General features: G+C 38.4%; 1 protein-coding gene across 1 annotated transcript in view; it reads right to left on the bottom strand.

The window, feature by feature from the left end:
* The window catches only part of TOPAZ1 (testis and ovary specific PAZ domain containing 1), a 100,091-nt gene that overhangs the window by 11,778 nt on the left and 64,816 nt on the right, over positions 1 to 23,497 (bottom strand). The window contains exons 12-18 of the mRNA XM_025211848.1: positions 19,640 to 19,703; positions 17,046 to 17,197; positions 16,735 to 16,827; positions 16,354 to 16,469; positions 13,411 to 13,477; positions 7,854 to 8,028; positions 1,622 to 1,722 (exon numbers count right to left, since the gene is read on the bottom strand). Of these exons, the coding sequence (XP_025067633.1) occupies positions 1,622 to 1,722; positions 7,854 to 8,028; positions 13,411 to 13,477; positions 16,354 to 16,469; positions 16,735 to 16,827; positions 17,046 to 17,197; positions 19,640 to 19,703 (768 nt within the window). The remainder of the gene's footprint in view (positions 1 to 1,621; positions 1,723 to 7,853; positions 8,029 to 13,410; positions 13,478 to 16,353; positions 16,470 to 16,734; positions 16,828 to 17,045; positions 17,198 to 19,639; positions 19,704 to 23,497) is intronic.

Genomic DNA, 23,497 nt, shown 5'->3' with positions numbered 1-23,497 from the left:
GGGTCTTAAGGGTGAGGCACCACCCTCTGTGCACCAGGGTTGAGTCCCAGGGAGCCTGGCACTGCTCTCTGCATGTTGGGACTCTGTCCTAGGCACTTGGCACTGCCCCCTGATCTTTTAGCAATAAGTGAGCTAAACTGCTCCAATTTTGACCCTCTATGAAGTAGAGTTAAAGATTAAACATTTTAGCTACACTTATATTGCTACAGATCTGCCTTCCCTTTTGAAGCCACGTTAAGTGTATGCTCACACCTTTAGTACAAACCATCTTGGTATAACACTGCCTTTTTCGTGGCAAGGAATGTGACATTTTAACCTGCAGTTTCCATTCTATATAAGGAAAATAAAATATATATCTATTTGGATCTTGGGGCAAAGTTACTTCTCTAAAGGATAAAATCTGTTATTCTTCTAATATTTGTTTAATATTAAGTCTAATTGGAAAGGGACAAAAAGTTGAAGCCTACATTTACATTTTTGAAAATAAAACTTACTAAAAATATTTGTAAACTATTTTCTTTAAGCTCTGAATTGTAGACAATAAGGATGAAAGGGGTGACCTTCTAAATTTAAATTGAATCACCTGGTCAAAGCAGATCACCTTGCTTTGAGACAAATGGTTTTCTAACCAACACTCAAAAACTTACAAATGAGTTCAGGTAATTTCCTTATGTTTTAAAACCTCAAATATTTGTGCTATTGCCCAAGAACCAACGTGAAACTGATTATATACAAACCAGATTAATTGAACCATTCAAGATCAAACGGAAAAAACCCCTTCCACTTCACTGGGAAAAATATATAATGCAAAAATAATACTTTTTAAAGCTTATAGTTGTATAGACATTTAATTATATTTGCTTGCTTTACTAAACTAAAATATGAACTAGAGAAAAAGCAGTAAACACCAGATAACTGATGTGGATTTGGATGAATTAGCTGGAATGTGTTTCTTTCTGCGCATCCGTAACGGAATGGCTTTGTTAAGATGAATCAACTACTCCTGTAAAACTCAGAGAACCAAGTTTTATAGGTTTGTAAAACTAAGGCATAAATTAGCCAACTTGACTCGATTAACTTGTTAATCACATCTCAAGTAGTAACCCAATGTCACACATTCATACAATGAATGGTATGACGAAACAAGGAATAAGCCACAAAGTTATTATTACACAAAACACATGCAATAACTTTGTGGCTGGCTCCCATTGTGCCTTAAACTAAACATGTGGCCAGTGGATCAGATCCCATTGTGCCTTTAACTGAACATTTGTCAACACTTCAGGCTACAGATTCTTTATTGCAGATAATAATAGGCAAATAAACATCAATTTGGGATCCCAAAGCATAAAGCTGGGTTGTTTAACGTTTTTATACTTGAACATATTTAATATGGAATTTGAATGTTACAATACCCTAACATGCCAATTTTAGAATTCCGTTTCAGACAACAACTTTAAGATTATTTTTTAAACTGGATCTTGAAGTCAACTTAGCCAGAATAATAAAAAAAATGTAGTGGCTGTCCTTTTTAAGTTAACCTTTTCAGCTAGAGAAATATGTGTATTTAAATTTTAAATAAAACCAGAACGTTCTTCCCATCCATTATAATCCAGCATACCTTTGACCACTGCAGTACTCTGTGATAAGAATACATAACACTGATCCCAATTCTTCCCAGAAAAATTTTGTCTCCTTCATTATGTTGTGGATTTTTGATAACTGGGGGGAGGGGGGAGAAAACAAACAAAAAAAGTGACTGGTGATTGTTGATTTTTAAGAATGTAAACTCACATCTGAAAAAATATATATATATTCTGCAAGAGACTATTTCTCAAGTGCATAAAACATTTGTTAAACATTTGGCATTGGTATTAAATGCCAGAATTTGTTATGAATATAAAAACAAGGTAATTCATCTATTAATGGCTATTCAAAGTTTGTTACACGACAATAAGATGCCTAAATAGGTGATTACATACGTTTCTATTATTTCTAAGTGAGTTGTACTTTTGACAGCTTATCATACTGGTATCACTGGGAAATGAAGTCCAGCCACAGGCCTAGTATTAGGAAGGCATTGTGCAGCACCCCCCAAATTATGTACTACTGCCTCAACCATGTTTGAGAGACAATGCCAAAATAACCAATGTGATGGTTCAGGATCTGTCCAAAACTAAGAGCTTTAGCTTATGAGCCAAGCCTGCCAACTGTGATAGCGGGTTTTTACTTTGAAAGCATGAAATTGAGCCAAGACTGTCAAGTCATTTAACAACGGCTGAATCAAGCATCTATCATATAATAAGTTTTTGCAGCTAACAAAATCCTGGAATAGACTGGTACCAATATCCTAGCATAAGAGGCTCAATATCCCAGTGTCAGTCTGATGCACTATCCCATGTTTCATAATCACTAACAGGAAGAAGTGCTCTGAAAAGAATGATGGTAGGCAAAACTAGTTCTAGAATATTTAACAGTTGGAAAGTATTTTTAATAACCGACTCTTACAGAGGCCTTTAGCACTTAAAAGAATTAAACCATTTGGAAAATTCAGAATCAATAAATGAACTCTGATAACGTGCCATCCCACTAGATAACTTTTTACGGACTTGAAAAACCACATCTAGAAGTTATCTGGAGGTTTAAAAGGAATGCTTTTCCAAGTAATTTGGAATGTATGTTATCATTACAAAGAAATCAAGGTATCAATTGACAAAATTTATCATTAGTACAGATGTGGGGAATTGCTTCCTTAACTATTTTTTCAAGGATGATAATCATTTTCGTCTTAATGAATTTTGAAGGTGAACTTTGAGGGTGTTAACAAGCACACAGACAAGGTAGATCCAGTTGACATAATCTATTTGGATTTTCAAAAAGCTTTCAACAAGGACTCCCCCAAAGGCTTTTTTAATAAACTGAGCTCCTATGGGATTGGAAGGAAGGTCCTTTCCTGGACTAAGAGATGGTTAAAAGACAGGGTGCAAAGGGTAGGACTACACAGTTTCTATTTAGGATAGAGGGAAGTAAAAAATGGGGTCCCACAGGGACCTGTGCTGGACAGTTTTGTTCAACATTGGGGAAATGGGGTGCACAGTGAAACTAAATTATTTTGCAGATGATACTAAATTATTCTAGGTAGTCATGTATCAAACTAATGGGGTGGAGCTGCAGAAAGATCTAACCAAGCTAAGTGGGCAAAAAAACAACAGAGGAACTTCACTGTCAACAGCTGCACAGTAGTGCACATAGGGAAAAGTAAACTTAATTCTACATACACAAGTCTGTGTTTTGACCTAGCTGTTATGACTCGGGGAAAGGGACCATGTAGTCACTGTTGAGAATTGTCTAAAAACATCAGCTCTATGCACAGCAGTGACCACAAAAATGCCAATAAAATGTCGGGCATCATCAGAATGTAATGGAAACAAAACAGAAAACAACATGCAAATCCATGGTGCACCCACATCTTGAATAGTATGTGTGGTTCTGGTATTCACATCTCAAACAGCATGTAGTAAAGTTATAAAACCAAAATGATTAGAGTTATGAATCAATTTCCATGTCAGAAGAGATTAAAAACACTAGGACTCTTCAGTTTGGAAAAGAGAAGGCTGGGAGGGGAAGAATATGATAGAGGACTATAAAACCATGAAGGTTGTGGACCAGGTGAACAGAAAACTGTTATTCAGCAAGTCCCAAAATAGCAGAATTAGGGTGCATCCAATGGAATTAGGTGACAGGTTTACAAGATAAAGTGTTTTTTTATGTAACGTGTCTTTAACTTTTGGAACTCACTACCAAGGGGAGGGATGTAGAAGAAGATAGCATAGCCAGGTTCAAAAGGGGACTAGACAAATTAATGGACAATGGAGCCATTATACAGAACAGTTTGAGATGTATCCTTTAGCATTTCCAAATCAATAATGGTGGATGTCAGGGATGGTAACGAGTAGGGAATAGATCACTCTAGATCAGTGGTTTTTAGAACTTCCTAAAGTCACAGAATACCTTCACAATAACTCGTGCTGTGGAACCCCTACTCCTATCTTAACAGTTGACCAGCTGGCCTAGCCTACTGACCTAGCCATAATCCCCAATCTCTTTGTGGAACCCCTGATGACCTATTGTGGAACTCCAGTGGTTCGGAGAACAGTTTAAAAAAAAACTACTGGTCTAAGTACACCTAGTTCACTGCTTTCCCCCTAAAGCGTCCACTCCTTCCGCTGTTGGAGATAGGATACTGGGTGTAACCCAACATGGTGCTTATGGGCGTTTAGACATGTGCTCTGGGAATGGGGGGAGGGGGAGGAGGGGCACTTTAATTAGGGTAGCTCTGAGAGCAGCACTGGAGTCCAATGGAGCGCAATAATTACAACGCTCCAGCAGGCTCTATTAATTACAGTGTGTTGGAGCAGCCTTGAAGCACGTGTATAGGTGCCCTACGTTCTTATGACAAGCTTAAAAAAAACCCAAACCACCAACCAACCAAAAAAACCACAACTAAGTTTCCAAATTAATAGCATAATGTATAAACTACAAATAAATATTCTGTACTATTTTCACCTGTAAAAAATCAGAAACCACATTTTGTTTTGTTGCTACTGACACAAAGGGTGTTGCATTTTTATGTCGTGTATCTGATATCACTAAATATTGAACAGGAAAACAAAAAACTTGCATCTCAACTGACAAGCAAAAGATGCAGCAAAGTTAGTAAATTACTGGAAATTTATTCATGTGTTTAACACCTGAGGATCGTAGGAGTCCAGACATACAACATATTTACACTGACAAACTGTACCAGGATAAGAACAGACCTATCGTGAAGAGCTGCATGGCATGGGTAACTTTTATGGTGCCTCAACTATGAGGTGGTGGTGGAGGAACAGATAAATAAACACTTCCTGGGAGACAGCACCCTATGACAAGATATGGACAGTTTACCTGGGAAAATACCAGGGAGAAATTTACACTGGCTCAGGGCTTTATATCATACATCTGCTCTTTAGATAACTCCCACTTTTAAAAATAATATTTAGATTCACTTGCAAGTTTATATTGACACCTGACGAAACAATTGCTCTGGAAAAGAGGACCACCTTATTTAGGAAAGAGGTAGAAAAGCATTACAACAAACATTACCTATAGTCTTTTTCTCTGAAATATCCTAGCAAATAACTCACCAGCTGTTCAATGCATATAGAAGTCTCCCAAGAGAAATGAAAAGGCGTTTAGGTATGCAATGCCATCAACATACTGATGATCCCTAGTTAGGAGTTTCTAATTCAACAAATCTGGCTAATGCAGTCATTAAGCTCTCAGTCTGAGATGCATGCTTAGATAAACAAGAGGTAATGTTAACAATGATGGAAAGATAATCGAAATGCCCACTGCTTCACCTAAGGGGCATATATCCTATATTTTTGTTTTTAAGGTTTCAATTTAGTCTCTCTCCTACTTCCAAAAGCTTTTCTAATATAGTTCATCTTGGATGAAGACTATTAACCACTATCTTTGATTAACCCTTCAGGAAGTTCACAAGATGGTCTGAACTTCTTAGTGAAAATACATCTTGGCAGTCTCTCTCACCAAGGCAAAACAGGACAGATTTTATTAAATCAGACATTTTGGGATCCTGCTGAAATTAAAAATCCATTTTCTCTATGCTGTACCAAGCAGCTGAGGGGAGCATGAACTGCCAGGCCAAGCTACCAACCCCAAAGAACCTAAAAAATGGGCTCAGGGGCTACTTCAGTGATACCCTACAACTCTTCTATTTCCTGATCCAAGTGTATGTGTCATTTCAGTTTGGATACTTCATCTTGCAACAAAGTGTGGACTGGCTTATATTGCATTGACTAAAGGCTGCTTTTGTATCAGTGTTTGTATAATGAAAAAAAGTAGTATTAGGAGACACTGATTGAAGAGAAGTTTGGGCAACACACCCTTGCTCTCTCATTCTGGCCTGGAGGTATTTCTTCCTTCTCCAATGGCCCTCTGTTCTTCAATTCTCAACATATCCTTTAAAGTGCTGAAGTTAAGATCATTACGCAGATATAATTGGCACCTATACATGAGTAGTGAGGCTGTTCCGACACGCTGTAATTAGTAGAGTCTGCTGGAGCATGGTAATTGCTGCACTCCAGCAACATCTTGTGTATCAGTCCCCGTGCTTAAAAATGGAGGGAGGGGAGCTTTATCTAAAGCTCATTTGACCCCCAATGGGTCAAAGTTTGAAGTAACAATAAAGCTACTAGTAGAAATTTCCCCTTTATGACTAAGTCTGACTACAGGTGATTAGCAAGTATGACAATCCTTAAGAAGGCCAAACCAATAATTGAGATGAGAAGTCTCCATTTAATTGGGCTCACTACCTTAATGTTGACAGAATAATACTTAATTCAAAATACAAATTAAACCTCAGGCTGCAGCCCAGCATTGAAATTTTAATATCATACAACATAAGAAGCAGATACAAAGATTTGAAGGAAAGGTGGGGTCCCAACACTTGCAGCTTCTTAATTCATTTTTAACTGCATGCTACTAAACAGTTTCCTGTTTAGTCATATTGTTTATATGTAGAACATATTACACAGATGCTCCAGAAACTCTTGCAGGTCAGAGTTCATTTTTAGGTATAACTCAAGCTACTTGCTTTGCATGATTAAGTCCTTAATGACTTAGGCATGCATACTCATAAGCCAGAACTACTGCTCTCTTAGTTATTAAAAAGTGTGAGGTACTCCAATTTGCATGATTAGAGTAGAACATTCTCACCAGACACCCTTCAATTCTGGGCCTGACTTCTATCATTAGAGTGATTAAACCACAGCTTGCATATTTTAGGTACGGTGACCATAATAATTTTAGTGAATTCAGGGATGTGGGGGAAGGTGCACATACATTTCCCATCCTGCTGCTGCACCCATTACCCCACACAGACATACACACACAGCCCTGACTGTGGCTCCCAGGAGCCCTGATGGCAGAGTAGGGTGGTACAGCACAGAGGCTTGCAGCCAGGCTCCCTCCCCCACACAGAGGGGCTGGACCTGGCTGGGAGAAGCCTTTGTGTGGTGCTCCCTGGGCTCTAACAACCTGCATTGTGCAGCCACCCAGCACCCCTATCCAGCTACTGGCAGCTGTCTGAGGCTTCCACTTGCAACCTGAGCCTTGGCAATGGCCAGGCATGAGGCTGCTGGCAGCAGGGTGGAGGTGCTGTGGCCACGTAGCACTGGTTGGCAAAGCCCAGAGGCTGCTCCCAGCTGGCTCTAGTGTCTGCATGTGGGGGATGGAGCCTGATTGCAGACCTCCATGCTGTCCTGCCCTCCCCTGGTGTGCCCCACCCAGGTAACTGAGCCCTGGCCCCAGCCTCATCCCTGCCCTGGCTGATCCCTTCCCCAGGCAGGAGTGGTGCTCAGCCCAGCCTGCTTAGGAGGAGCCAGGCTGGGCATGTGCAGGCAGGGTGGTGCCCATCTGGGATGTCTACTTCAGTTCTCACCAACTGGCCAGGGCAGCCTATGACATTCAGGACTATCTCGGCCAAACCAGGACATATAGCTATCCTACTTTTAGGTCGTTACAAGACCTACTGATTTTCAAGGGGTAGCTTGATGAAGGTGAGAGGTAGCTTGATTAAGATTTCCTTTTCCTGTTTTTTTCAGTGATGCGGGGAGTTTGGCTGCTACTGAGCTTGTTTGGTTAGTTGTACATGCAACAAGAGATGCTGAAATAAAGGGTAAGAGAACAGTCAGCACACAATTCCATAGTTTCCTTTCGTTCTCTCTGCTGAACAGGTGTTTGTTAAATATCAAACAATACATAAAATATACTTGTGATTTTAGTTTTACCTGTTTCAGCAAACTCACAAAAAGGAACTCCTGGTCTCTCTTCTGTGGAGTCTCGTGTTAGTATTTCAGCAATACAGAGAGTTAATTTTTGAAGGTCACCAAAATTTTGACATCCCATTCGAACATTTATATATAAAGTTCCCAAACTGGACCAGTCACTTTTTTCTTTACAGTGCTGTTAAAAAGCCAGAATAAACATAAACAAGCTTACTCAAATCATAATTTCTGCCCACTCTCCCCAGCATTATGATTCCTTCCTTTGAATGTTTTGTATTCTACAGGAGGTGGGTATTTATCTTTGATGTTTATACCACTTTTCATAAGGGGCAATTTTTATTTATTTTAACTTTTGACACTTTTGATTAAGGTAACGCAGGAATCATTTCACTCTGAGTAAATTTCCCGCCTCTCAAAAAACCTTCAATTTTCTGATGTAGCTCAGCTTGAATGAGGATTCTTAACCACTATCTTGATAACAATTTCAGGAATTTCACAAGTTTGTCTGAACTTTATTGAAAACACACCTTAGCCTTCTGTACCTCTCCAAAGACAGATTTTTACAGATTTTTTTAATCAGTACATTTTTGGGATCATGCTGAAATTAAGAAAAAAAAAATCACTTTCTACTAAAGAGAAGTATGTTCTTATACTCTTCAAAGATGTGAAATGAATGGAATTGTTTTTAGACACACTACCTTACCCCTCAAATAGTGCAGTATTCTCGATGCCTTTTGTTTTAGCACATCTTACTAAGACACAGGCCACAACTGTCTAAATACAGTTTAATGCAAAGAAAACTAAGGAACAGCTGTTTGAAGAGCAAGGAAAGTTTATGAAAATGAACAGGAAACACTATAAAACTTGGAAAGTATAGCTGTCATGACTTCTAGGGAGTCAAAATGCAGCTAATAAATGTGTTATTTTCTATAATATTTTCAATGAGCTACCTAAACTTCTAAACACCCTTATTGATGAACCATTAACCAGTTAAAATGCATCACAGAGGGAATTTAAGATGCAGTATCTTATCTTAAGCTTTACAGATAAATGATCTGTCTTTAGAGACATTAATTTTTACAATACATCCATCTAGCTTTCCACATTTTGCATTATTTCAAGAATTCACATGTATAATTCCGATTTCCTTTAAGATTCTATTAATTCCTGTTTAACTATCTTGTCTTCCAATCCTGTTTTCTTCACTCTGTCATTTAAATATTAGTCATTTCAGTGAAACATACCAAATTCCATACAGTGTACCATTCCATTATTGTATTCTGCTACTGTCAAACTAAAAAGTACTGTTCAACCTGCTGTTCATATTCAAATCTTTTTCTGCAGTTTCTATCCAAATTAGCTTCCATTTTGTATTTGTTTAATATTGCTCTTCTCCAAAAACATATAAATTGCAACTGCGTATAAAAGTTAGTTAAATCATCTTTTACCTAACCATGTCAAAATTTATGGTTTTTATCTTTCCTGTACCATACAAAATGACTGCTAGTTTTCTGCATCTCAAAATCTGATTATGAATCTAACTTATTACATAACTTTGGAAAAATATTAAATATCTTTTTTCCAACAGCATCCCAAAGTCGCATTAAAAGTACAACTGCATACTTTCATATTACGGATGTTCTATTTTCAAGCTTTTAAAAAAATTGAACACGGTTACTTATCAATAACTGGAATTCTTTAAAATAATTACTCATATGCATATTCACGCTGTTGAAGTGCATCATGCTCTAAGCCTTGGACTACAGATCTGTTGTTTTAGCAGTGTTCATAGTATTTCACACCCAAAAGGATAAAGGGGCAGGGTGTACTTTCTACTCATCTCCCTCTTAAAATGTGCTGTGCAAGAAAACAGTAAGGAGGAAAGGAGTTAAATGCAAACTCCAATTACTGTAATTTTTCTTGAGTAACTGCCCACATATGTGCCCATACATACTTGGAGGGAGGTCTTGAAGTTCCCCATGCAAACAGTGACTGAAGGACTGTTCTACCATATGTTGCTTCCCAGGTTGCATAATACTTGGTAAAAATATGCTGTCAAGCTCCAGGTATCTGCCTTGCAGATGCCACTTATGGAGTCAAAAGCTATAGCGATAAATAGCAGCAAAGATTTTTCAGAAAGGTCTGATCCAGTTTAAATAAAAAAATAAATTAAAATTATTGACGTTTAAGTAGTGTAAAGGTTAGCTGCCACAGAATGAGGCTTAGGGAAGACCCCTTGTAAAATAATCTGAGAGCTCAGGTAGAATTCAGAGACCAGGTATGACAACTTTGGATGTGTCCTCAAGATTACCTCATCCAGACAGAAGATACCATGGGAAGGATCTACCCTAACAGCTTATAACTTACCTTGCTTAGATATTTTCCCCTAAGAATGCCATCTTCGTGGACAGGTAGAACAATGAGCAGTCCTCAAGGGCCCAAACAGCTGCCCCAAGAGGATGTCAAGACCAAGTTCAGGTTGAATTGCATGACAAGGTCCTTTACATGAAGAAGGGCTACAGCCAAGCCTCTGAGGAATCTGAGGGCAGTTGGTGAGCAAATGGGCTTCTCCTCTACTGGTGCTTGGTGGGTAAAGATAGCTGCCGGATGAATCCTGAATGAGACTGCAGAGAGACTGACATGTTTGACTTCCAACAGGAATGTGCATCTACAATAGAAAACGGGTCAAGAGAAATGTTCCTTGACCAACTTTAGCTAGATAAGTCATGCCCATTTTGCCATGTTGGTTGAACTAGTAGAGTTCTTCCTACTAGGGATGAAAACGGATCTTTTAAAGTCAGGTACAATCTGTGAAATGAAGGTTTGTGCAAAGTATTCTACTGCTGTCAGCAGGTGCAGAACCAGAGGTAAGACCCTAAAAGTCCAGAGTAGAAACTTAAGAAAAAATAGGACCATTTTCCAACAAGGTCCAGCCCTCTCTGGTTGCTTGTCCTTGTGGATGGACTTGCATAACTGCATTCTTGTTAGCTGTCACAACAACTAAAGAGGAAAAGACAGGATGTAAGAGCTCTAACTCCTTTCAAAGGAACTCAATATTTCCTGTCCATATTTTTATTAGTAGGTATGACCACTTCTGAGTTTTACTGCAATAGTTTGACTGGATCCTTTACTACATCAGTGATGGGCAGTGACACCTTAGATGAGCTTGGGTGGTGCAGAATGTCCAACAAAATTAGCACAGGTGGCTCAACTAACTCCTCCGAGGTGGAGCTCCCTGGTAACCCATCTCATGAAGTTGGTAGACCTACCCCTAGTGAGAGTGGCACATAGGAAACAGCTGAACCAGGTTGGCTAGAAGACACCTACAAGGTGGCTCAGACCATTTCATTGCTTATTTAGCCAAAGCACACTGCCAAAGAAGAATGCTCCAGATGCACTTGAGAAGATGCAGAGGACCAATGTGGTAGATAAATGGGCTGTTACTTAGGATCTAGAATCAACTAAAACCTGATCCAGTCCAGGGGCTGCACCCCATTCCACTCATCTGGCCCCTGGGGCTGGATGAGTTTGAAACCCCTGCATTAAATACTTCATCATCTTCTGCATCATCCATTATCAGATAGCTCTTTGTGATCAGTAAGCAACCTACACTTTCCTTGGACTTCCTCTTACTTCTGACGTACTTGTAGAATGCTTTTGTTGCTGCCCTTTATTTCCTTTGCTAGCTTTCTCAATTTTTGCCTCAGCTTGATTTTTTTTTATTATATGCCTATGCTACACTTTATCTTCATCCCTAGTAATAGGATTAAGCTTCCATTTTTTCTACAATTCTTTTTAAATTTCAGCTCCTGAAAGAGTCTGCTGCTTAGCCAGGATGGTCTTTTGTTAGGGTGACTGTACATCCTGGTTTGGCTGGGACAGTCCCAGATTTTGTAGGCCATCCCAGCCAGTCAATGAAAATTGAAACAGAAGTCCAACTAACATGATCTGTTTTTTCTCTACTGACTCTACTGTGTATGACTGTGTGGCAACAAAGCCAGCCTTAGGGAAAATGGAAGCCTGGGTGAACTTGTGTTTTGGCACCTCCTACCCCCAAGTCAGAGGCATTCGTGCAGGCAGGAGCATACAACACAGTCCAGCTAGGGAGATGAAGCAGCATGGTGCATCAGGCAGGTGAACTGGAGGGGAATGACAGAGCCTATGACAGAGGGAGAACTGGGGTACACTTGTACTGCACACCCAAAAATAATGAAAATTGCAATAAAATGTGTGAGAAAAATATGATCTTCAGAAATGTATTTCAAAACTTATTCTAATTCAGATTAGAAACCAAACAGAACTCCTCTATTTCCTATTTCCAAAATAGGAGGTGCTCCCCGCAACCAGGACGTATCAGGACTCCATATTTCTCTTACAGGCCCCTATCTCTATTGAAAAATAACATGCTTCAAAAACTTGCTGTACTGCCTCTGCACTGATGCATTACCTTCTGAAGAGATGTCACTGCAAATGAAAATGCCCCCGCCTCCATTAGCACCAGGTTACACTAGTCAGATGCTGTTTGAAAAAAGCATTGCCCTCCTCTTCCTTCTCCTGGTTTGGTGGTCAACAGCAGATATCCACAATGACATTGTTTTTATTGTTCTCATATTTTATCTTAACCTGGTGACTTTCAACAGGTCTACCTCACACTTTGTACAGTACCTCAGAACAAGCGCATGTCACTTTTATACATGAAGTAACATCACATTTTCCTTTGTTTGTCCTTCCTGAACAAGGTATGCCCATCCATGACAATATTCCAGTCATATCAACTACCCCACCAAGTTTCAGTTAACCCAATTACATCACATCTACATACATAATAAGTGTACATATAAGTATTCAATAAGTAACTTCTATTTAAACCTGAAAAGATATGCAGAATATTAAACAAGTGAATTATTCCAAAAAATTACATATATTTTAAAAAGATGCACTATTACTGCTACTGCAAACATATATGCATCACCCATAACAATAAAAATGTTTATTAAGAAAAAATAATATATTTTTAATTTATATTTTTTTAATAAGCATTCCAATTAGTTTCGTTCCGGAATTGCTTCTATATATGAATCATTTAAATAGGAAGTGAAAGTTATTTTATATTTCTGGTAAGGAACAGTATAGTATCACAGATCAAAAGCACAAATACACCACTATTATACCAAATCACAAAATAAAATTTAACAGGCACCTTAACAATCACTATTTCAATGGTAGCACTATGACAGTAGCTCATTGCATTATGTAATAAAGATCTTGTAGTGCTTTACTAAACCTAAGACTCTGAATCCTAGTATCAGCAGATAGTTTCTCAGTTCACATAAGAATGAGAAAATGTTTTAAAGAGGTAAATGGCACCACTTAGTATTAGAAGAAAAAAAAATGCCTTGAGATCCAAATTCATTTAAGGCAAATTACAAATAACCATGGAAAAGCCTTACTGACCCATCATGTTATAACATACAAGGTCTTTCCACTGGATATCAAGGACTGAACATCATGCAGCTAGTTCTGAAGTTTCTTTTAAAAAAAACAGGTGTTCATACTGTACCTGAATTTCAGCTATTGCCATATTTATGTCACAAAGCCAGTTCTTTTTAAACTGTTTTGCTTGAAACCTTCGACAAGAGAAAGCTATTAATTATAGTATCTGTATTGAAATTAGCCAGTTTCTTCATTCCTAGAGTTACCTTTCTAAAACCCCATAACCCAACTAGGAAACAGCAAAAATACTTCGTCATTTATAGATTAAAAATTGTATATTTCGTAGACATAGTATACTAAAGCAAAAATAACAACAGACAGCAAGCATAATGAACACCAAAACATGACATTTAACAAGCATGTTCAGACATAAGTTTTTGATAGTTGGTAGTTAGTAAAATGAAATCTATTTCCACAGAAAGATGAACTAACTTGCAGGAAAAGTTTTCATTATCTCAAATGTAATACAATTTAGGTACAAAACAGACAATGTAAACTGAGCATCATATTGTACTACATTCCCGAAGTAAAAATTTCTGTCAAATTAGACAAAAGAAATGTGATCTAGTGATGGTTTTATTTTGGCTCTGCCACTGACAATGCAACACACTGAACACATCACTTCTCTGTGAATCACTGCCCTTATCTGTAAAGTGATATCAATTAATTCACACAGGTTTTATAAATATATTGTGTTGATAAAACCCTGAACTGCTTGGTTGAAAGACACCTCTATACTCCTATATAGAAATAATATGAAAAGCTGTAGAATTAAATTTTTACAATTTTATTGTTAAAACAGTATTTTGAATTCATATGGTATCTGTGAATCAAGAAGTGGTTTACTTTCACTTCTTGAAAGTAAGTGCACAAGAAGTGACATTTATTTCACAACCTTTCTGTGAGCTAAATAGAGTAGATTAAATTTAGAGGTTGGGATTTGGGATGCAGGCATAGAAGAAGAATCAGTGCAAGGCCTCCCACCAACTCAGTGATTTGTCCAAAATCATGAAGAAAACTGTTGGGAGCACTGATGGGAGTATCATATCCAATCGAATTTTATGATCACAAGTGTGTTGGAAAAACCTTAATATCTGAAGTAAAAACCCAAATCTTTCAATTCTCTATTCTTGATGTTACCACTTCTAATAAAATTAACAGCATATTTCAATATAGTTGGTGTGAAATGACGGAATGCAACCAAGATGATCAGGGGTATGGAGCAATTGCTAAACCAGGAGACAAAAAGGCTAGGACTCTCCAATTTGTACAGAAGACTGAGGGTGGATATGAGAGGTCTATAAAATCATGAAAGGTGTGGACAAGGCAAACAGTGAAGTGCTTTTCACCAAGTCCCAAAATATTCAGATGAGGGGGCACCCAATGAAATTAGGAAATGGGTTTAAAACTAAAAGAGAAAGTATTTTTTTTTTTTGCAGTGTAGAGTTAGCTTGTGGAATTCATTGCCACAGGAGGTTGTAGAGGCAGACAGCATAACCAGATTCAAACAGGGACAAGACAAATTCACGGATGATATATTTCGTAATAGCAGATTTATTAATACCCGAGCAGAACAGATGCAAGTGTTTCCTCTGGCATCTCTAAACCAGTAACAGTGGCTGCCAGAGAGGGTAACGATAGGGGATAGATCACTCATATCTGGTTCAATTCCCTCCTTCTAAAGCAGTCCTTCCCAAACTTTTCCTCAGCATGACCCCATTTCCTCAGCATGGACCCCCACTCCCTACCTGTAGCCCCCCACTCCCCAACCAGTGCCTGAACCCTGGCTGCTGCCCACGGGAGGTGGTGGCGACTGCTACGGCTGGAATGGAGTGTAGAGCCAGCTCTTTTTCAACTCCCCTCCCCTGCGGATGGTACACCTGGAGCAGAGCCCATGGGGCAGGGGGGAAGGATGTGGGCTGTTCACTGTGGGTTTGGGGCTCCCCGCCCTGCTGCCCTCCCCCTGGGGTCTCTGCAGCCCAGCAGACAGGCACAGGTCCACGGCACAGGAGGGAGCACCACGGACCCCTGCCCACCTGGCAGCAGCACAGGGCGTAACTCCACACCGCTGCTGCTGCTGCGCCTCAACTTGGTGGCCATGGTGGCACAGCGCTCCCTCCTGCACCACCACCCACTGGGCCATGGAGGCGCAGTGCTCCCTCCTGCACCACCACCCACTGGGCCATGGAGGCGCAGTGCTCCCTCCTGCACCACCACCCACTGGGCCATGGAGGCAGCTGCTGCCACCACCTAGAGATGGCCCAGCCCTGCTGTAGCCTCATGCCCTGATGTAGGCACAGAAATCTTGAGGTGGCATGTGTCCTCCTGCCCCTGCATCGTCTGTGCCCCACCTTTTCCCTAATACATTGCCTGTGCCCCTCCACACAGACTTAACTTGGAAGAAGCTGCAGGACCTACTCTCCACTACTGCTTGGCTGATACACATGCACATGGCACCTCCTGCCTCCAATTGCCCACCCCTGCTCCCTCCAGCACCAAGCAGCCCCTTGCAGACTGGAACTCTGCCAGCCTGCAAGGGGAAACTCAAATTTTCCCATAGTTTTCTCCTTTAAGAGAGAAATCCATGATTTTTTCCTTTAACAGGGAAAACCTGGTCTTCTCTCTGTTTAAGGAGAAAATCTGCGTTTTTCTACAGCAAGTGGAAAACCCAGATCCCTTTTTATTACGACCCCACCTGCTGTTGCTGTGACCCATTTGCAGTTGCGACCTATAGTTTGGGAACTGCTGCTCTAAAGCATTCATTTCTGCCACTCTCAGAGACAGGATACTGGGCTAGATGGACCATTAGTCTGATATACGATGGAACTTCTAATGTTATGTTTATGTTCCCATGATTAAACTTCTTCGTACAGAAGTATGATTCACATTTTTCAATTAGCAGCATCCTAAAATAATGGAATCTAATCTTTACATAAATGAAAGCATGAAAAAATTATTAAATACCTTTTGTATATTAGCTATTAGATAATTCCCTATGTTAAATACGCACCTGGATTTTATGTTCAAAATAGTATTTATTTCCTGACTGGAAACTTGCAATTGGTGAAGGAACTTAACAATACAGTTAAAATGTTCAGACTCAAAACCCATTCCGGCATCAAAAAGCTGTGGTATCAAAAGAAGAAATTGAAGATATGCATAAAATTTAGCTTTTTCAAAAGGTTTCCAACAATAACTGGCACAGGTAGTAATGTACTATGGGAAAAATACTTGATGGAAAGTAAGATTTAAAAGACAAGGGAAGAATGGAAAACTCTAGAAAGAGAGCAGCTACAACAATATAAACAACTGCTTACTTCAATTCTATCTTTAAAATACTTTAAGTTGAATTTTAAAATAAAAGGACATAATGGAATAGTCAAAGGCCTACCTTACAAAAGGCATCTATTAATATAGGCACAGCCTCTCTAATATTCGTGGAAGCCACATGTTCAAACACTTTCAGAATCACATCAATAGGTGGCTAAACAAAAAATATTTTAAAAAATCCTAATTAGACTTATTAATTTCCAATGGACAGTTTAGAGTTTTCTTAAGAGTAGTTTATGACTGCTTTACATATGGTTTTGCATTAAAGAACTGGATATCAAAATAAAAACAGAAATGCAATTACAGTGAATGGTTAGTAATAGAAGAATTATCACCCCATGCAGTCATTCAAAATGTTTCAATTTCACTCACCAGCCTTTTAATCATTATACCAATGTTTAACAGCGGAAATACTTCCTTCAACAAGCAATGCTTGAGCAAAGCAATCAGAAGGTCATTCAGGACTTGTAAATCAAAATGCAAACCAGGAGTAACTTCTCTGTAGTAATTCATAAATATCTGGACTGGAAAGAATCAATTGGAGTGGTCAGTTCATCTTATTGTCCAATATTTTTAAACAACTTATTCCCTGAAGCAGGTTTTAATTACAGTAGCTATTTCTTAATATGAACACAAGAAAACAAAGAAAATTAAAAGAAAATATTTAGTCACAAGTTCCGTGATAACGGGAACCAGATTGATTTAATTTTTGGAATTATCCCCTACACATATTACACATTCAGTCATTGGCAGTACAGTTTTCCTTGGGCTGTAGACAGACGTGTAATTTGACATGGGTTTAGTTGTCTTGGATTTTAACCCAGATCAAAACAGGTGCAGCACGTTCATTTACACACATTGATTGCCCTTCCAAACCACATTGCTGTTGGTTGGCCAGTTGATGACCAGCAAGAACACAGAGCCTGACAGGCATGTCCTGGGAATGACCTGCAAAATAACCTTACAGATGTACAATACAGTCATGACCCAGGAAAACAGAGATGGCTGTCACATGGTGACCTGTGTGCTAGATGCATCCATTTTATGCTAGCCATACCACCAGCCAGAGTGCTTAAGATTATCCATGTTCTATTACGAACCCCCGCAGTCACTCAACAATTTCACATAAGAGGTAGAAGCAGAAAAGAGATATTATATTTAGTCCAGACCCCCTAAAGATGCAGGGGCTGCTCAGAGCTACACTTTGTTCAATATAGGCTTAAAATGTCCCAAACAGTAGAACTTGTCCTTTCTTCCTAATAGATAATTAAAGTATAGTCTCAATGTCAATAAGCATTCCAGCCAACAATACAATATTTTCTAAGAGCCTGATTTTTAGCATGATCTTTATTTGAACCCCCTGACCAAGCATTTTACCACATAACAGAAGATTAGAGAAAAAACTGTCAATTCTAAGAAAAAACTGTCAGTTCTATATATCTATATATAGAGATATATATGAATGAACAACCCCCACCCGCCGTTCATTTTAATTCTTTCCCAGTAAAGTCATTCTTCCCTTCTGAGTAGGACTTTGGGTAACAAATATATTTTAATGCAGGGGTTGTCAACCAGAGGTATGCATACCCCTGGGGGTACTCTGAAAGGTCCCAGGGGGTATGTGGGGGCAGGTGGGGATGGAGCGCTGCAACCCCACGCTGCTGGCTCACAGGAGCAGGGCCGTGCAGATGTTGCTTGCCCCCCCCTGAGGGTACACTTATTTAAAAAGGTTGAAACCCCCTGCTTTAACGCACAAGACAATGATATAATTAAAAATGGCGGACACTGAAGCATTATAATTCCCAAAACTGCTTTTAGTTCTCTTTTAAAACTGATAACCATAAATGCAATTTAATCCTATTACTCCCTGCTATAAACATTTATTTTCTCTGGGTCCCAGTGCTTTCCCCTTGAGCCTATTCTTACATAACAGGTCCCTATACCTGTACAGTGGTCTACAGAAATAAGAAGGCCCTGTGGGCATGTTTATACAAGACGCTTCCTGCAGAACCGACTAATTAGCTCTGCATTAAAATGCCACCATCTACACATGTGGTGGTATTACAATGGAGTAAACTAAATGACTCCATTGCAATGCACATACATATGCTAACGGGATTGGCTGGGGCAGTTATGGTGCTCCAGTGTGGGGGCTGCTTACTGGCTACCCCTGCATTTAAGCACCCTCATGCCCCAGCCAGCCCCTGTGCAGCACGTTGAGCCCGATCAGAACAGCCCTGGGTTGGCAGGCTGACCCCCAGCCGGGGCAGCATCCAGGAGCAATAAACTCCAGCACAAACTTTACCAGAGTTTATTCAGCTACATTAATTGCACGTGTAGAGGAGCCTTGTGTGCATACAGAGCACATACAATAAGGATCAGACTTCAGAAGCAGGCCTAATCTCTCTCATATACCGTAGTTTTTCCTCGCAAGTAAGTTCCTTTAAACTATTCTTATCCTTTTCTCAAGTCCCAGTAACAATGCCAGGAAGGGGAAAATGAATTATATTGAATGCATCTGGAAACACAAATAACCAAGTCATAGCTGTGTGTCTGCATGGTATCACTACATGGCAAAGTAAAGGACTTATTGTGTGCCTTAATAAAAATACAAATATGTTACGATATGAAATGCAATTAAGTGTTGCATTAATTATGAATTTCTTGGGTTTCGAATCTTTGGTTTCAGAATTGTTACAACATCCCTCTAACGTTTTTACATTTAAGCTATTGATTCATTCATCTAACCTTAAATCCATTTTACCAAAGATCTCTCCCAGAATAAATTTAAAACTATATCTACTGTGATCAGTCTATAACAAAACTACTAAAGAAGTGTGAACAAAAATGGATATGGAACACACTTCATATATTAAATAAACCTGTTCTTTATTATTTTATATAGTATTATACCTTCTCATGGCTCTCTGTATTATATGCCTCTTAAAAATTGTGTTATATCATACCTGCACGTTGTAGCAGACTTGTTTCGTTAATATTTATATATGTCCGAAGTACTGCCATGCAAATCTAGAAAGGACAAAAATGAGAAAAGCAAAATCTATTAGTTCAGATTAGGCTGTATTCTAACACAGGAACATGGGACAAACTTTTTACTGCAAGTAAGCTTTATAATTGTGCTTGTTTAAATTATGCATGGTGACAGGATAATCTAACTGGTCTGCAGACAAAAGCAGTGCTAGAGCACAACCAGTGCTATTAACTTTAAGATACTTTAGATAGGTTGTTTTTCCAAAGGAACTGCTGTTATCATAATTATACATATGTGTTAACTCAGACCTTTATCAGAATTCCCTGAACAGATTTGTACTAAACAAGAGAAAAGTTTGGAAACGAAAATAGTAATTAATTCTAGGAAAGTAAATTTAAAGGTGAAAAAGAAAGGAATGTACAAGTGTAAAAAAATGAAAATGTAGTATAAAAAAATCTACACAGAAATCGTAAATCAGAAGGCTGTCTAGAAATAAAACTGATAACAATGAATAAGTTTTGCTCTCCCATAAAGTAACAGAAGGTAGGGCACTTAATAAAAATTCCTAAAATCACTTGAACTTATCAAACCATTTTACCACAGACCAATTATTTTATTTAAATTCCAGAAAGCTTCACAAAAAGTTCTCTTCTGAACATCTTTATCTCATCTTTATTAAAAATATCTCAAATATTTAAACTGCCATGCAAAACACAAAACACCTATAATATTTGCAACATGCATATATGCTACACTGCGTTTTGCAAAAATGGCAAAAACCAAAAGAGATTACATTCTGTAATCTTGCCAGTTGAAGCATTAAAAGTAGTTTCAGGTACATTTACTTTATTACTTGTGGTGGGGGGAGGGGGAATAGGGTATAGTCAATTATCTATCTCCCCCCTCCCCCCTTTTTAAAAAAAAGTTTCAACTGGAAAGTAGGGGGGGGGGGGCAGATGATTATTTTGGGAACAGTCAACCTGAATGTACATACATATGCTATCAACTATGCAAAGTAAGTAATGGGGACAAATTAAATAGTTTTTTCTGCATTCTTCATTAACAGTCTTACATGGTACTTATAAAAATAGTAGTTAAAAAAGATATTTAAAAGTGTCTACACATGAGCATGGAGGCCGCTTCAACACACTGGAATTCCAGCGCGTCAGAGTAGACTATTAATTAAGTCTGCAGAAGCATGGCAATTCCTGTGCTCCAGCAGCCTCCTGCATCTCATGTATCAGCATCCCCGTACTTAAAAATGGTGGTGGGTACACCTGAACTAAAGTTTATCAAACAAGCTTTAGTTCAAGTGCCCCTGCCATCATTTTAAAGCGTGGGGATGCCGATACACGAGATGCGGTGGCGCTTTAGTTAACAGCTATTGGATCCACTCTAATTAAAATGCTGCCCTTTCCACCCCTGGAGCACGTGTAAAAGTGGCCTAAATGTCTAAATTGAGAGCAACCTTTTTAATGACTTAAGACATACAATGTCAAAACCTATGCTATGCCTTCCTTTCCCTTGAGTCAATCTTTCTTCTCTAAAATAGTGTTCAGATCAGCAAGTTTGAGGATAAGACCAAATAATTTTAGCTTTTAGAATCTCAATATTGTGATTATAAATAAAATCCTTAAAAAAAGAATAGTTTGTATTTAATTGTTAATAATTGCGATGACCACCTTTTAGTTGAACAGTGTACAAGTAAGTCCCTTTGGTAAAAAGTTTACATAGGATCTTTGACTGCTGAAACAAATAGCATCACTTGGCAATGGGTTAGCTCATTTAATCAAAAAACCCAGGTGGTGGAGGGCATTTCCAAAACAAATTTTAGCACATGCCTGAAGTATGTAAATTAGTTTGCTTTCTTTTGGAATCTATTTTCCTCCTCCTTTGGATCAACTCCCAAAATACCAAGACTGCATCTGGAGCTTTCACAGTTCCAAATATTAGTGAAATTGCTTGGAAAACCCAGTTGTAGAAGGTTTAATCAAGAGACAAGTCTGTATTACATGCATAAAAGAGCCTAATTGTGTGCTTCATTTCCAGCTTGTATGAGACTTTCGTTGATTTAATTGTTTCAATTTACAAGGGGTATAATTGAATCTATGGACCATGTAAAAATGGGCAAGTCTAAACTTGGAGTTAATTGTAATAGATTTAGATAGGAACTGATATATAAAACAAATTTCTATGGGGAATTTTGACCAAACTCACCTTCATGATGCAATTTTACTGAATTATGAACAGGGATAGCATTTTTAGTATCTGAAAATGTAACAAATTTTAAAGGCTTTTTTCCCCAGTGGAGTCTTTAATTTGTGGAAACAGCCAGTTTAAGAAACTGGCTAAGGGGTCTAGTCTGAAATAAGTTAAACTTTACTGAAACACCACACAGTAGCATTTCTTAATCTTGCCTACTGAAATGATACTTGTAAATCACCTGCTTTATCAAGTTCCCCCTGTTGACTCTGCAGATAATTTGTCCAACCCCAAACCTAATTTTATGAGAAAGATGCAAACATAATTATTTATCATATGGGAACAGCTGATTAGCATGGCAAATGTCCAAGGTCAACCAATCATTATTCAGGGAGAGTAAAACTAAGATTTGCTAAGACTAAAAATAAGCAGCAGTAGAATTAATTTTCATTAGAGGTCCTAAATTGGGATCAAGATGCAATTAAGACTGTGTTGAGTCCAAGACCTCACTACTTTATTCGCTGCGTTTTCACTTGAAAGTTCATGGGATCAATAAAGATGACCATAACTGTAAGAATAGAATACCACCAGTGCAGCAGTAATTTTTCAAGAGACATTCCTTTTTCAATATATGTAAAATATTCAATAAAATTATTGGGCAAAATAAACAGATGGAACTACCATAAAAAAATCAGCTAAGTAAGAAGCAAATGAACCGATAATCATACTTCTGATGAACAACTTATGTTTTATAAGTTAAATTAGCCATATCTGTGCAGGTATAATTTAATAAAAAAGAAATAGAGCTATAATATACCACAGCTTGAAAAGCATGCAAACCAAAGTTATACATTACAAAGGCTTCCACAAAGAACAGATAGGAAATGAAATGAATTAATTTGTAATAATACCTACTCTTAGAAAGTATTAATAGATTTTTCACAAATCAGTCTAAGTATGCAAATAGGATGTGGATGTTTAGGACAAAATTCAGCAGTTAAAACATCTAGTCAGGTGATAACATCTACTATGCCCAGTGAAGCTTAATAGCAACTATCTTCTTTCTTTCACAATAACTGGAATAAAAATTAAGAAGTTCTTCACTCCTGTGAGTTATTAGAAATAAATTTGCCCAATTGGCTGATTCTTCTCCAAACAGCCAGGTTTACTACTTCTATCAAGACTTCTCTTTTGCACCAAATTAGTCAAGAATAGATATGTATTGCAAGGGACAAACTGCAGGTTGGTCTCTCTGAAACGTCATATGAAAAAAAATGCTTCAAGACTTCAAAAACTCGTCAGTTTGCGCAGTTCAGCATAACAAACACCAATCAGATAGATCTGCTACATTTTGATTACAGAAGAACTAACTGAACAAGGCCAAAATGCTAACTAACATAGTGATAATTTCCATGAGGGCATTTGGTATACCGGATGAGACATACCACAATTTGAGATAGGCATGGGTAGGATCCATGAATTCTGATTGGTTTGATTTGGGACATGCTGACTGTTGTAACAATGATTTGTTGACAGGTGGTAATTTAATCAGCATTAAAATATTTGCGATTAGCAGCTGACTTTGAGTATCTTTGTGACTGATAGAAAAAGAGAGTAGCCTCTATGTCCA

The sequence above is a fragment of the Alligator sinensis genome, unplaced genomic scaffold (genome assembly GCF_000455745.1).
Source record: "Alligator sinensis unplaced genomic scaffold, ASM45574v1 scaffold279_1, whole genome shotgun sequence".
Lineage (NCBI taxonomy): Eukaryota > Metazoa > Chordata > Crocodylia > Alligatoridae > Alligator > Alligator sinensis.
The sequence above is the reverse complement of the archived record's forward strand: the minus strand, read 5'-3'. Positions and strand labels throughout refer to the sequence as shown.